Source organism: Lepidothrix coronata, unplaced genomic scaffold (genome assembly GCF_001604755.1).
Source record: "Lepidothrix coronata isolate B3197 unplaced genomic scaffold, Lepidothrix_coronata-1.0 Scaffold282, whole genome shotgun sequence".
NCBI lineage: Eukaryota > Metazoa > Chordata > Aves > Passeriformes > Pipridae > Lepidothrix > Lepidothrix coronata.
The window spans coordinates 414,021-429,960 of NW_016690462.1; the positions used below are offsets into that span (position 1 = coordinate 414,021).

General features: G+C 35.4%; 1 protein-coding gene across 1 annotated transcript in view; it reads left to right on the top strand.

Moving 5' to 3' along the window:
- Positions 1-15,303, top strand: part of AGMO (alkylglycerol monooxygenase) — a 190,525-nt gene extending 175,222 nt beyond the window's left edge. The window contains exon 13 of the mRNA XM_017836706.1: positions 14,594-15,303. Within this exon, the coding sequence (XP_017692195.1) occupies positions 14,594-14,674 (81 nt within the window). The 3' untranslated portion in view covers positions 14,675-15,303. The remainder of the gene's footprint in view (positions 1-14,593) is intronic.
- The last annotated feature ends 637 nt before the right edge of the window (positions 15,304-15,940 follow it).

Consider the following 15,940-nt stretch of genomic DNA (forward strand, 5'->3'; position numbering starts at 1 on the left):
AACCACTGGGCAAAATTACAAAACTATAAAAAATAAATTTTTCATTTTACACTCATTATGTGTTCTTGTTATGGATGTATGTGGGAGAACAGCTTTACAATGAGCCCATTCAAGGACTGTTTTGGAAACGCTACATAGGAATACCATTGCAAAGTGGCCTTTACCATTGTTCTAGCCTTTTGGATGATCCCAGAGTCCAGCTCACCCCGCGTGGATGCAGTGAACTGCTGGGAGTCACCCCGCATGCTATGGTTCCCCAGTATTTTGGCATGGCTCGTAGTCTGATGAGCACAGTAAAGCATGTTGATCCAGTTCCCCTTTGTGGATTAGAATCAGCCCCGTAAGACAGTCCCACAGAAAGCCGCTAGCTACAGGTAGAACAAACCTATGCATTTAAATTAAATAACTGTGTGTTTAGTTAAGGAAGAACTCATGTTTGTCTATTCAAAAAGACAACATCTGTTTTCAGACTTGTTTGATTCTTCTTCCCGTTTTTTTCTCTAATCCTGAATGCATTTACATAATATTGCAGACTGTGATAAGCTTTTTTCAGTCTATGGGTAGCTCAGTCATTTCTTTTTCTCTGATTAGTGGCAGGTAGAGGGTTTTTTTAGCCAGTTAGCTGCTTCTTTATTCAAAAAATCTGTTCTCTCTGATGGTGTCATTATGGTTACAGTAGTAAATTCCATTATATACAGACTTATCTTGTAGTATCTGACAGTATTTTCTTTAACAGTCATGAGACTCAATGCCATACTCCAAATTTTCTGTAATAGCCTCTCCTCAGGTTCTGTCATCTGTCATCAATACAGACATGTCTATAAGATTATCTTGTAGCTGAGCCCTTTTACTCATCTGGACATCGTTTTTTTTTTTATGCAATACTTGTTCTTATAGCTGAAAAAATGAGTGGACTTCTATCAGGCTTTCAGGGTTAATACTGCATTTTTTATGTCTGTCCTATAGACTTCAGTAAGATTACTTTTGTGAGTAAGGGTTGCGAGATTTGTTCTTATATCACACACACATGCATATATATACGTATATGAATTTTTCAGAACTGTGCCTACACTTCTGTAACCCTGTTTCCTTTCACTATCTGGCTTTAATAATTATTATGATCACACACTTATTTTCTGTATTTCTGTATGATTCAGTATTTAAGTATGCAGGCTTTCAACAAAAAAAAGGCAATTTGTTTTTATAGTACTGCTGAAAGAATCATTTTTGTGATGTATATGCATAACTGCAAAAAGCTTCTATTCTGAGAGTGCTTGAAGAATGTAAAAAACAGGAGATAATTTCTACAAAAAATGGAAAAATTCCTTATGAGTTAGTTTAAGAGTAGAAAAATAGTTAAAAGAGCTAACACAAAATATTTCAAATAATTAAACTAAAACTTGATATAAATATATCACTACCTAGATTAATTCTAGGTTAATTAGTCATCGGAAAAACCTCTTTGATCCTTAATGAACAATTGAAAATGGTTACATTCTAATTTAAACAGGTAGTGAGGGATTGATTCTTATTGTCGGAATAGGACACTTTATCTTGAGCAGTCACCTGACATTTTTAAGCACCTGTCAATTAGTTTGGAGAAAAAAGGGAGGATTGCTCACTTTTTAGTTGCTAGAGTATCAGATTCTATGTTAAAAATACTAGGACAAGAAAGCAGAAAGGTCTGGCAAGGAAGTACAATAAATGAGTGGCTTAAATACAATAGTTCTTTTTCTGAATTTGTGACTTTTTTACAAGCCCAGACTTGCTGATTTCTCATGTAAAACCACTTGCTTCCTCTTTCTTTCCTAAAAGGATTCATAGGACTCCTTCACCATCTTGCTGGTGGTTTTTATCTCTAAGAGAAGAGCAGAAGCCTGCGTGGCTGAGCTATGAGATCACCACTTAGAGCTGATCCTTAGAGCTGATCTTATCCTTCTGATTTAGAAATATTGTGTCTTCCATGCTGGACTTGACTTGATTTCATCAGCTCTGGTTTGAGGAAGGGCTCAGACCCTCAGTAACAGAGTACATTTGTGGAAGCTGTCAATCCAAAGCTATTGCTCTGTCTGGGGAAAGTACTGGCTAGGAATGCAGCTTGGCTTTTAGTGCAAGAGCATTGATAATGTAGTTTGATCACTAGGTTGAAGTAGAAAAAGGTGTCTAGTGTGTAGGCAACAATCAAGACATAAAGAACAAAAAATTTGGGGGATCGAATGTAAATGAAAGGTCTTGAACAATCGGTTGGAGAGGGATTGCTCTGAGGAAGACTGGTCAGTGGCTGTTTAAGCAGCCAGATGGAAGTCTTGAAGGGAACATCATTTAGATGTCTTGTGGGAAGATTTCCTTTTTGATTGTCTATTAGGAAGCATCACCACTTTTATAGAACTACTCTTTTCCAAAGGTTTTTGCAGACATCGGTGCTCATCTGCTTATTTCCCTTCTTGATAGACAGATGTTCTTTCATTTCTTAGGAAAAGAGGCTGTAATAAAAGGGGCAGGCACTGAATGAGCACTGCAGGTAAAAAACAGGTGCAGCCATGAGTGAGACTGACAGAGCAGTCCTTAAGCAAATAAACTAGTGAAGTGTAAGCTTAACTGAGAGTGCTTCTACTGATTCATTGAGCAATTAATGACCATTAAATCCAGGGGTTTTACAGTCTTATGTATATGCTGTTCTGCTGTTTACTTATCAGCTGTAACTATCTGCTATTCAATTTTTGCTTACATTAATTTACTGTGTTGTAATTTGACTAATGAAGTCCATTTAAGAAATATTTACATAACTTGAAAAGGTAGAACTGGAGAAAATTTTTGAACAGTGTCAATATAAGGGCTTCAAACCAGCTGTGTAACCTGTGCAGAACAGAAACATAGACTTTTGACCAAGTATATCTATGAAAAGATCATTGGACATCAATATGTATAGGCAAAAAATGGCAGACATGAATAACTACTAAATAGTTACTAAACATTATCATAAGCCACATCCTAATGTAATGTGATTTCAGTGATATTTATGAGGCAGTTGATGTTAAATACAATTCTGGGCCAAATCAATGTATAATATAACTTTGCATATGTGTTCTCTTTGACTTCAGAGAGTTACACTGGGAATAACTATGGCCTCACAGTTCAAAATCAAATCCGTATTATAACAATCAGCCTACTGTCTGATGGAAGAAACAAATCTTTCTAGAAAATGCATTGGATGTATATATTTTTTATATCTGCTTGAGTTTCTGTGTACATATATTTATATACATACAAATGCACACTTCTATGAGTGATATCTTTCAATAGTGAAATAGTCTCTGCTTTCATAATTAAGGTATTTATACTGATCACTAAATTTCTCCTCAAGATGGGAAGGTGGAGAGCATTAGTGCATGCTTTCACCTTTTTTATAGTTTGAAATCCAGAAAAAAATTCCTTCTTGAACATTTTTAGTGTTTAAGCAACCACTACCTGTGCTGCCAAGGCTTATTGAAAGCAGCTGGATGCCTGCCTCTGTCCTCCCCCTTTCTTGGAACTGCTGCCAGAACAGGTAGTCAGAAACAGAAAGCAGAGAAATATTTGAGCATCTGTGCTCTCTCTCTCTCAGGAAAACATCTGTGGCTTCCATAGGAAGCACTCATTTTTTCCCATCAGCCAAGACTCTGGATACCCTTGGGTCTGGTTTTGGCACAGCAAGCCAAGTAGGATGCAGTTTATGGCTTAAAACTTACAAGAGAAGTTGTTCAGGCAATCCCATCCCTGGCAGAACATTGAGAGAAATTCCCCAAGCTGCAAGCCACATATGGGTCTCTGACCTTTTATTAGCACACCATGGGAGAGGTTAACAATTGTTGAGACTTCAGTCCTCCCTTTGACATACAAATACAACAATACCAAGTAGCCTTTCCAAGACAAGCATATTTAGGGCACAACATGCTTTTTAATCCAGGGTTCAACATAGGGGAAAAAAACGAACAAAACCAAAAACCCAACTCAAAAACTTAGAATAAGAAAAGAATATATTCATAGGATACTGAAACCTCAATTGGTATTTTTTCCAGCATTCTGCCATTGTTAATAATATAGTGATTTGTGAGGGTTTTTTAAAACCAATCTAATCATGAGATGGAAAAAAATTCTCACACCATTTTTAGCTGTTCATGTGGTCAGTTCCATGAGTTATGGAATTAAGATTGCTCAATAGCTGGAGTGAAATAAGAAATGCATGCAATGATGTGATTTTTAAGGATGTCTGTTGTGTTTATCCAAGTACATAAATGTTGAGATATTAAAAAAAAATATGGATTCAGAATTATGGATATGAGGTTTGTCAGAGAAGAAAAAACACAGAGGGCTAAATCTAAGTCTTTTTGAAATGTCTTTGTCTTCTCAGCATTACTGTAGTGAATGAAACTACCTGGGATTTTAGTAAAACAAGGATTGGAAAGTAACTCTTTTTTGGGGAAACAGAGTAATTACTTGTTTTGCAGCTAAGAAACTGTAAAGGCTAAATGTCTTGCTCTATGCTGCCTAATCTATGCCAAAGAACGCAGATTGAATAGCCCAGTATCCCAGGCTTTTACCATAACTACTCAGTTACTGTTTCAGTCTTAAAGGCAAATGATTTTGGCTATGCAGTCCCATGGCTTTAGTGTAGAGTATGGTGAGTGTAAAATGGGAGTGAACTAGCTCATGCTTCTGCCAGCAGCCTTTGCAGCTATTGACTGAAGAGCCAATGCAAGCTGATCTCAAATGTAATAGTCCTATGACTACTCTAACGGGAAGCAGGTTCAACCCTGTCCACTGGTAGAAACATCATATTCTCCTTTTCATACTTGTACTAAGGTGAAAACTACATCTGAGACTGAATCAGAAAAGTCTTACGCAAGGTTGGTCATAGCAGAAAAAAAAGTTGCTAAGTTATAGTTGCTCCACGTGCTAAGTAGTCACATCTTTATTAACCACTGTTCGGAAATTAGAGTTTAGCAAAAGTTAGTTAGAGGTGAAGAGTGCTTTTGCATTTGTTGGGAATAAACAAAAATACTGAGCTGGTGGAGAGCCTGCACTGAAGAAGGATCAGGTACAGCTACACCAGAGACACATGCCTGTCTAGCCATTTACACAGCAGCTTCCTTACATAACTGATTCCAGCACTATGTCATCCCTATAGCCATCCATTATATAATGAAAGTTTTAGTTAGAAAAGATATTGTTGTTTCCATTACCCTGAGCACTAGCTTATCATCTTTTCTTTTTGTATTAGTCTTTTACATGGCAGAAGAGTGATCTTCTTCCCCTTCTGAGTGTTTTTTGTTTGTTTGTTTGTTTGTTTGTTTGTTTGTTTTCTCAAGAACGCACAGCAGAATTGCTTCAAGCTTTCCTACAAGTCAGCTTTACTAAACCTTTTATAATTCTTGTAGTCTACTTCATGACTATATTCAGCTTATCTATGGTTTCCTTAAAGACTTCACCACCTTTCAGTAGACTGGATCAATACCTGTGGACTACATGAAAAGCTTCTCTTAATATCTTCCACATTGATACTGACATCTTTTTGTATCACCACTGTTTGGTTGAGACTTGTTTTGTTTACAAACTCCTCCAACTCCCAATTTTTTTTTTATGTACTCCTCCTTAATGATTATTCCTCATAGCATACTTGGTTTCTCTTAAGTTTAATATCTTCCATTTCTATTAAATCACACATTTTCTTCATCATTTCCAGATTTTTAAAAATCTTCTATAAAATCTCCCATTTTTCAGGAAAAGAGAGATGTTTCATATATTTTTCTATTTTAGAAATGTTATGATATACATGCCTGATTTTTCATCTAAATTATGATTATCTCTCATTTTGTGATATAGTAATTTATTTTTCTTTCATGAATGTCTCTTCTAGCACTCAGTTCTGTACCCTCCAGAAAGAAGTTTCATTTAGACCATAGTCCCCTAGTTTTCCTAGTAAAAAGTCACATAGATTACTTCCATTAATTTTTTTTCTCTAACCTAATTAAATAATACAATTATATTGGCTTGACATAATGAGTTGGAATATGAATGATTTAGGCCGTTTGAATACATCTGTAGTTAATGTCAATAACAACTTCTTTCATATAATTGAAAGATGATGAGTTTTGGGAACAAATGGGAGTTTCCTCAGACAAGAATAGAAGCAACAAGCCAGCACACAGGAAGAGTGTCTTGAGAGCAGGGAAGAGAGACACCAACAGCCAGGAGATCTACTTTTCCATGTAAAGGGATGGACAGAGGGCTTGATTGACCTCAGCACATTTTTCTTCTTCTTGAACTTAAAAACAGTCACAGTTCACTGCCTTTGGCCTCAAAAGAGGGTTGGCCAACAGGATGGGTGTGTTCTGTCTATCTTTGACTTGGACATGTATCTTCTATGGCAAGATTTTTCCTTTATGGTATAAATGAATATTAACCCATTTCCTTCATTCAAATGTTGGTAGTTTTTTGGTTGGTTGGTTTGTTTTGAATTTTTTAACGCTGAGAACAGCCTTCCATTTTCTCCATTTTTAATTAAAGGATTAATTTCTCCTTGCAACATGTTAGGTTTAAGAGCAGTCTTAATCCTGGGTGACTTTTAGCCTTGATCTTCCCCTGTCTGTCTTGAATGCTGTTCTGGTGTTCACTCTACTAGAAATCCTGTCCGCTTGTCACTCAATTGTTTTATCCCTCTCTACACATTCTTAATCCTTTCTTTCACATTTGCTGTTAGTCACAGTAGCCAGCTTTTCCCCATCACTTCTCTTCAACATCTGCAGCAAAGTTTTTCCCGTCAGTGATCTAATGTCTGTGGGTTATAATTAAAGGCTGGGATTACTTTTTTAATATTTTTTCCTCACACACAATGGAAAAGTTTCCATTTTGGAGCTCCTAGCTAGTCAACTTTTTCTCAAGAGAATATTTAGTGTACTAGTGAGTGAAGATCATTTTGCAGCCCCCTTTGTCAGAGCTCTCCAGGCTGACAGACTGCTCTTGGTTCTGTTCATCACCCTGCCAGGGTGCTTGTGCACTATAGCCACACTCTGAAAGGAAGGCATCCATATAGAAACAAAAATTATTTTATGTCTGCTAATGATGGAGAGCTTGGACACTGACTTACCTAAAATTTTTCCTGCAATTTCAGTATATTATTTTATTAAACTGACATAAAAAACGAAAGGATTGAAGAGATTGAATTATCTCTGGAGATGCTTATCTGGGGAATGTTATGAAGCCAGGTACTATCCAGTCCAAATTCTGAAATGTTATGTTTAGCAATTTTTCGTCTATGTTCAAACTACAATTTTTTTTTTCTGTAGCTCTAATTTTTCTTTATTTTCAAGCAAGGATGAAGGCATAAAGGAGAGCTCCCTCCTGCATGCATCCTTTAAATGAATTTGCCCTCACAGGATAAGCAGTCTGGTATTCAAACTTTTCTTAAAGCCATGACCGTATAAAAAGAATACCCTTACTCTTATATATGTGCTCAGCCTTTCTCACGTAGAATATTGGAATTAAAAGCATTCAATTCTTTAAGCCTAAGAGAACAATATAAATTTGATAAAATCTAAGATCTGTGCAGTGAACTATCAGTTCAAGTAAAATGAGCTTTTTTTTTTGAATAAGGGAGATTAAACTGCTCTTTACATATAATTTAAATAATATCTTTTAAAGTGAAATACTTCTTTGCAGATGACTGGCTTACCCTCCAACTTGTGTTTGAGCTAGAAGTGATGCAGTGGAGTGTATGCAATTATGCTACAGCTGCTGACAGGCATAAAGTAAATGAGATGTTTCATCTCAGTGGGTACATTTCCTGTTTAAATGTTTAAGAAAATAAACTCAACAGCTTTAGCCAAACTGAGACCGGGCTATCTCAAATATTTCATTTCTGCAATGAACATCTATTAATAACTCTTTCAATCTCATTTGGCCTAAGCCTGCAAAAGATTAAACTGGTATGTTTACAGATTGAGTAAATTTTGCCATCTTGTTTTGTCATCAGTTTTGTTAACTTTTCTGAAAGCTTTATTTTTAACTCTTGATTGATAATATAATAATTGAGAAAATTTCCATGGCTGTTGTTTCTCAAATTTGGAGGGAAATGGAGGCTGAAAAATTACATAACATTTGAAATAAAAAAGGTGACATTCAAAATTAAGGTCTTTGAAAACTGTTGATCTTTGAACTTGTTTTTCAGAACTGTGTTGTCAGAAATGAAACTAAAGCAATATGAAAGAAATTCTAAAATACTGTTGTGCTCTAGAATGTGTAACAAAGTGTAAACTTTGTTTGCAGGTTTTATGACATTTTTAAGTGATTATGATAATTCATAAACACTTTTTTTTTTAGAAATTATTTGCAAAAGAATGAAACAGACTTGGTTCAGAAGTTATTTTTAGATACGCATTGAACAGATAAAAAGAATTTTTCTGTTTAGCATGGTTTTACTTTGAGGACAACTTGAAATAGATAAACGTTTTAGAATGATCTAGAAATTTAGAGATGGAATTAGGTAATGCTTTGGAAAGTATTATCAGATGTTTCAATAAAATATTTTAAGAGAAATTTCATACTGAAGAGATGCAGAGAGCTTATATATATGTTAATTATTATGATGTTGATACCATCTCCAGCTTACATTAGCTCATCGTGAGGTGAAGATTTAATAATTATTAACATGTTTTGGAGTTCCAATTCATATGACTGACAGCAAAGCTTCCCACTTTAGTGGGTTTTTTATCTTTCGGGGAATGAGGTAAAACCTTCCTAATCCTAGTGCTTAGGTTGTGGATTATTCTGTGACTCAAGAGAAAAGGTATTTCATAGGTAACAATTCAATAGGATATATTTATCTCCACAAGTGATTTGAGAGACTGGCTTCTCCTAAGGACATGATGCCAGATAACATGGTGAATGCACATAAGGCATTTTAGGTCTAAATATAACTGCAGTATCACTGCTGTGTAAAAATCCCCACGTATTTAACTGAGGAATGTGGCTTACTAGCTTGTGTGCAATGCCAGGAAAGACAGAGTGAACCTGGTGCTGTGCTGAGATTTAGCAGCTTATGTGCTTGCTAGCTCAGGCATCTCTGCAGTGCACTTGATTTCATAGTGGGGATGTGTCCAGCTGTGAAAGCAACTGAGAAATAGATATCTTTCCTCCAGATCTTTCTTTCTTTTTCCTGCATAGGTAATATAAGCCTTTTAAGGTATGGGGGCTTTTGCAGCCTATGTTTTCATGCATTATTCAGCTTTAGAGTCTTAGACCATATTTTAATAAAAGAAGGAATGTTTAAAACATTTAACATAATAAAAGGGAGATATACATATATATCTTACATATATCTTATATATATACATATATATTTGGACTATAACTAGGGAGGTGTATCATAGAAACAAGAAGCCATTCTGTGAGTGAACTATTAATATGCTTTGTGGGTGTTGAAGATATTTGGCTTAATCCTGTATGGGCCAAAAGGGTCTTAATCACAGAATCATAGAACAGTTAGGGTTGGAAGGAACCCTTGGATCATTTGGTTCCATCTTCCCTGCAATGAGCAGGAACATCAAATACACACCTTGTTCTAGGTCAGGGGAATGCTGAATCTGTGAGATGTGCTGCACGAATAATCTGAGTGCATGTCATGAACCCTTATGGAGGTTTTCCAGACATCCTGCTGCTTTTACAGAAATCTTGAACAAAAGCTGTGAAGCCACTTTTATCGTAGTTGTCCCTGTTGCCTTGTATCCACATTTTCTTCACCAAAAGAAAGAAAAATGGTCTTCCCACATTCTTCTACACATATTTCCAAGTATATGGGAGTCATCACACAGAGAAGAAACTGTACTGTTTCTTGGTTTCCCTTTCCAGCTATTATTATTGCAGCTTTTTGCTAGTGCAATCTTCTTGATCTGTGCACTGTACAAGATTAGTGATTTTTGCATCTACTGTTAATGTCATGACATTTCTCTACAAGACTGCTCATCTTGAAACATTACACTGAGAATGAAGATCCATTCATTTGTTACCCTAATCCTGACTTCCAGAAATAGTCAACCTCTTTCCCTACTTCTGAGAAATATATTTTCTATCTCCTCTGTGTATTTCAGCACCTGTAACAGTCCTCTGTAAAGAAATGGGAAAACAATGGTGGTATTAGTGAAAAATACATCCTTTGGGTACTTATGAAATATGAAATAGTTTTTTTCAACCATTTTGTTATCAATATTAGTTTTTTTTTAACTGTTGTATCAGTTAATGATATCCATCTTTACTAGGAAAGGACAGTGACATTACTCAGACACAGCCTTCTCAGACAAAGTCTAAAAATTACTCTGTCATTACTATTGATAGTATGAAATGATGTCTACTGGTTTTGAAGGAGCCATGTACAGATTGTTATATAAAGAATTTAAAAAGAGCCTTAATGGTGTTTGATTTGAAGTATCAGTTAAACATTTATCATATCACACTGACAATTTTCAGCACACATTGAGAGAACTAATTGTTTATCATATTTGCCAGTACCACGTCCACTTTATGATGTGAACAGCTAACTTAATGAAGTATGTGGATGTGCTGATCTTCCTGAGCTCTCTCCAGAGCCAGGAATACATTCCCCAGCACTGATATGTTCAGAGAATTCAGTGTCATAAACATGCCCATTTGCATGGTGTTGTACCCCAGAAAGAGCAAATTCATTGAACAGTTGCAGGCTGTCTCTGCAGCAAAATTTGAAGTGAACATGTCTGGGCGGAATCTGACAAATGTCAGAGAATCACTGAATGATTTAGAAAAGTATCTGAGGTGTTGTGGTTCAAGACTCTTCCTCCTCCTTAAAGCAGGAATATCTTTGCACATTTGACTACAGTTTTAGACCAGTGTCTAAAACCTTCTAATTCCATCCAGATGAAATCTGCAAGAAGAAAGACACTATGTCTAAGCATCTCAGATATACAAAGACATTATGGAAGAGAAAATGGCAGAAAACATTAGTGTTCAACAACAAAGCTAATCATGCAGAAGTGGGTGCCTGAATTTAGCTAATGATTTTAAACTACTTTACAGCCCAATAAATTTAGATTGCTCCAGTGGGAATTTCCTGTGAAGAGCAGACTCAGTCCTGCAGTCAATCCATTAGTTAAGCTATCTTTGTTCTTGTGAATAATGTTATTTGCATTTCTGTAGGCTTCAGAGAGAGAATGTGGCTGTATGGAAATAGACTGTATGAAAGGAAGTAATGTAAATATTTGTAAGAGGACAGTACTCTTCCAGAAGTCTAAAGGACATTCTATAAGTAATCTGTAGTTACTTCAACAGGTAAATGTAACAAATGTTTATACTGAGACAAAAAGTTTCTATTTATCTTGACTGAATGTATGGTTGGGAGAAATTCTGCATTAAGGCCTGTTCCATATATGACTACTGTCCACAGTAATTTTTAATTTGAAGACAGAATTGAAACTATGTTCTTATGTAATATTGTTTGTGGGAGAACTTTACTCAGTATAAAAATAGACAAAGGCATAATATCTCATTTTCTCTTTTTATTTCAAAACTGGCTGAATTAGGAAGCTGATATGTGAATATTTTTATCAAAGGACAAATATTAATGGGTTTGGAGAATATAATAAGGAATGAGAATTTCTGTGACAATAATTTAGAAAGAGAAAAAAAAAAAAACAAAACCAAACAACCAAGTAAAAAACCAACTGTTAGAGTGTGAGAGTGTTGGACAGAAAATACAAAATACCTGCACACAGGATTCAGGAAATATGTTTTCCTGAGGGCATTAGAAAAATACTGGTCAACTATAGTTCAACTTGTCTGGTAGAATGCTCTTTGCTGCTTCCTGCTGCCCACACTATTGTCTGCTCAGAGTTCTGGCACATATCATCGCAGCTTTCCATTGCTGACATCACCTGATTGCACGATTCATTCAAGTGAGTTAAGCCTAGTAACTCCAAAATATGTAGCAGCAGTCAAAAGAAACTGAACTCCAACCTACACAGCAAGTTTCTGCTTGGTAGCCCCATAGAGCTGGCTCTGTTCAGGGTAGCCAGTGTTACAGCAGTAGAGCCAGCCAGAATTGCTGTCATTCAAGGGAAGATGTGGCCCCTTAATTTTTTATCCTGATGTTTGGGTTTTACTTAAACCCCCATCCCCCACAACCTTGCAGAATTATTGTTTCCTGAATACATTGTTTCCACAAGTACTGGCAGTCCTGACATTGATAGGCAGTGAATCAATACTTTTATAGAATCATGAAGCCAAAATGGTTCTGCAGATCTGCAGTGTGTAGTATGTGGTTTTCCATTTTGGATATAATAACTGCAATTTGAAATACTCTCCCACAAGCATCAGTTGCCTGCTTTAGGAAATTCACAATAGAGACTTTAATTAGGAAAGAAGAAACTGCATCATGCCATTTAGAAAGGAAAAATTCACACAAGATTTTTTTTTTTTCCAGTTTTGGGCTATAATAGCAATAACTGTCTCTAGCTGAGGACATTTCCTGGGGCTTAATGGCCCATGGCTTTGCTTCTTCGGCTGATCATCATCATCTCCCAACAGTCATTAATCCCCTACAAATGCCCTGCACCTCAGTCATTAAATGTGCTTAAACGTGCTTTTTCTGAAAATGAAATACTTCTATATTTAATGCATCTTCCAGGAGTAGGAGTGATCTTTCTGAGGTGACGAATGAAAGAAATTTAGTAACGTGTCAAAGAAGTACTAATTATGACAAGTGGATAAATTCTGTTTCTGGAGATAGCACGACAAAGAATTTTTCCACAGTAAGAGCACGTTATGTGTAAGTCATCATTTTACATATGTCACGATTCACACTCATCCCAACTGCATAACAGCAATACATAACAGGAATACAGGTAGTTATTCGTAGTTAGGTTTTTTCTGCAGAGTGTCTCAGTATAAAAAAAAAAGCATCTCACAAAACATGGATAGTGTGTGCCTGCAGCACTGCTTAGAAAAAACTTTCCATTCCGTAGCTGTAAAAACAGAGCTGTGCAGTTTTACAAGGTGTTTGTGATAATGCAAGAAAAAAAAAAAAGAAGTTAAATCTTTTCTACCTAAGGTCTGAAACTCTTCGAAATAAATCTTCTGGTGAGCATTTTATGCGTCTCTTACAAATAGGTCCTCAAGCACAGCACCAACTGCATCATCAGATTTTTAAACACAGTAGACTGCCTCCCCTTGCTCAAGTTGAATTAAAGCCTTCAACAAAAGCAGTTGAAAGGAATTTGTCTTGATTGAATGAGAATTGAATTTTATTTTATTTTATTTGAATTTTACTTACTGATACAGTGTATTATTTTCATCCTGTGCTACTAAGAATGCATAGCTGTCCCAGATTGTGAGAGGGATCAGACCTGATCCTGTCACATTGCCTTTACTGAGTGAAAAATTAGTACCTTTTAGGTATTATGGTAATTTATTATTTATGTTGGACATTGTAATCTCATGTACCTCAGTGAGTGACTATGTAGATAAAAACAGAAATAGAACTTTGGGCATGCGTTGCTAAATGTTGAATGTTAAATGATGTTATCTGTAAAATTGGAGCTCTCCTAGTCAATACCTTTTGATTGCNTTGCTAAATGTTGAATGTTAAATGATGTTATCTGTAAAATTGGAGCTCTCCTAGTCAATACCTTTTGATTGCAGATTAACCTGAAAAAAGAATTATTATAACCTGACTTCACAATTTCTTTTCAAAATTTTCTGTTCCTTCAAACAAAAAATCACATGAACAAAGAATCTTCCAGTATAAATGGAACTCACAGTAAAAAATTTCATTTACTTCAGTAACCAATAACAACTGCCTTAATTTTGCAATTTTCTAAGTTAGAATAATTTTTCTGTGTGAAAGTCAAAGGTTTCTTTCAGAAAATTTTAAATACAAAATGACACATACCCACATGTACACACATTTTATCTGGCTCTCCTTCTCGTTTTTTTGGACAGAGCTATTACCTGATTTAGACTTCACTCTAGAATTATTTCTACTCATCCTAAGGCAGTTTTCAGCAAATAAACTAGTGAAAAAAAGTTCTTAGATCTCTCATTGAGTTCTCTGACTAAGAAAAAATAAAATTGCACAGAGCCAAGGACAAGACAAAAAGTATTGCACCTTTAAGTTGTTTCCAATCTACTTTATATCTCATCATAAATAGCAGGCTGGGGAATAAGCACTGATCTATTGTACTGCAGCTAGAACACTTCTTTTGCCATAGATTCTGTTTAAGGCTACTTTGGTTATTTGTACCTATCATGTAACTTACAGTGTCAGCATTCTTCAGACCATTTGTCAAAATTCAACAGGAATGCACACAAGAAAGAGTCAGAGAAAAAAGAAAGCTTTTTTCCATGAAATTTTTTTCTGTGAAATTTTTTCACTTTCCTAAAGTGCATTTATTAGTATGCCTAGAATTCCTGTATAATTTTTCTACTTAGGAGTTCTCTGTTTTCACCCATTCATTATATTTACAGATAAGTAGAATTAAAAAAAACCACAAAAACTTATATAATGTTTCTCATTTTATATTCTGTGTTGCAGATCTTGTTTTCCCTCTGTGCTGCATTCTGGGGAATCCAAATCATGAAGCGGATCACTTCGTTCAAAGATAAACGTCATTGAAAGAGCAAATCTATCTCTTTAATTATGGAAACAGCACTTTGGAATAATGTTCTAAGTTCCTTGGAATTAATCAACCATGAATCTTACTGAATTGCAATCAGTTCACTTATGATAGGAGAGGTTTGTGATTTGGTAAGAATGTTTGAAAGCTTCTTTAGAGGGTGTATTCATTTTTATTTGATTTTTTAAAGAAATATTTAATTTCTCCCCAATTTAAATAAAATGTTCATTCGCAACATGGGTTTTTTACATTCATAGGATTGCAAATTTTTAGAAACCATGTAAATCTAATTTCATTTTTGCAGTAATTTTGTTAGTAATTATATGTGAAAAGTATTTTTCACAAGAGGAATTATTAAAATCATATTTGTTGTAACCTGGTTTAAGTGACTGACTGTCTTCCTATTGAGGCTAAACATAAACATATGTGAATGTCGGTTTTTCTGTAATGATTGAATTACACCAGAATCTCCCTGTCATGCCCAATTCAGTGTTCATAACATACAGCTACATGAGGATGAGTAGTCGTAGCAAGAAAATGATTAAAAACAGCATGATAAAATAACTCGAACTAGTATGAGTTGAAACATCTTAAATAAAATTGGCTGATGTATGTACTGTATAATGCAGACATGCCGTTTAGGGTGAATTATTTATGGAGTACACCTGTGTTGCCAACTTTAGATGCTGATGAAGCCAGAATTTACACGTGGGTATCCCATTGACTAATGTTACTCATGTGACAAAATATTTGCGAGGCTGGGCTCTTAATTTCTGGTAATTTCCTGCCTGGGTTATGTCCGGGGAGATGCACATCTTGTCTTTCAGGAGCTGTTGGAAAGACGGTTTGTACTAAGATAGGAAAATTAAATACAAATGGTAAAGGGAGTCTCCAAACAGCAGGACTGGCAAAAATACTGGATCTAGTTTGTTTTTCTTTCCTCACACTCATCCAAAATTTTTTTTTGGCTCCAAGCCTTTTAGAAGTGCTTAAAGTCAAGTAGCTAAAAAGTGGAGGCTGTCTTGCATGCTTCAAACTAGTAATAATACCTGGATTTAAGAATGAGTTTAAGTTTGTGTTGGTTTTTTTTCCCCATTTAATTTTCCTTTAAAATGTTAATGACAGTCTAACAGACATCTCAGATTTAGACAGATAGCCTAGTTTTAATTAACCAATATTTTCAGTCTCTAGCTGTAACAGATGCCACTGTCTACATAACTGGATGTTTCCAATAAATTTTCAGAAACACAGTAATATTATATAAA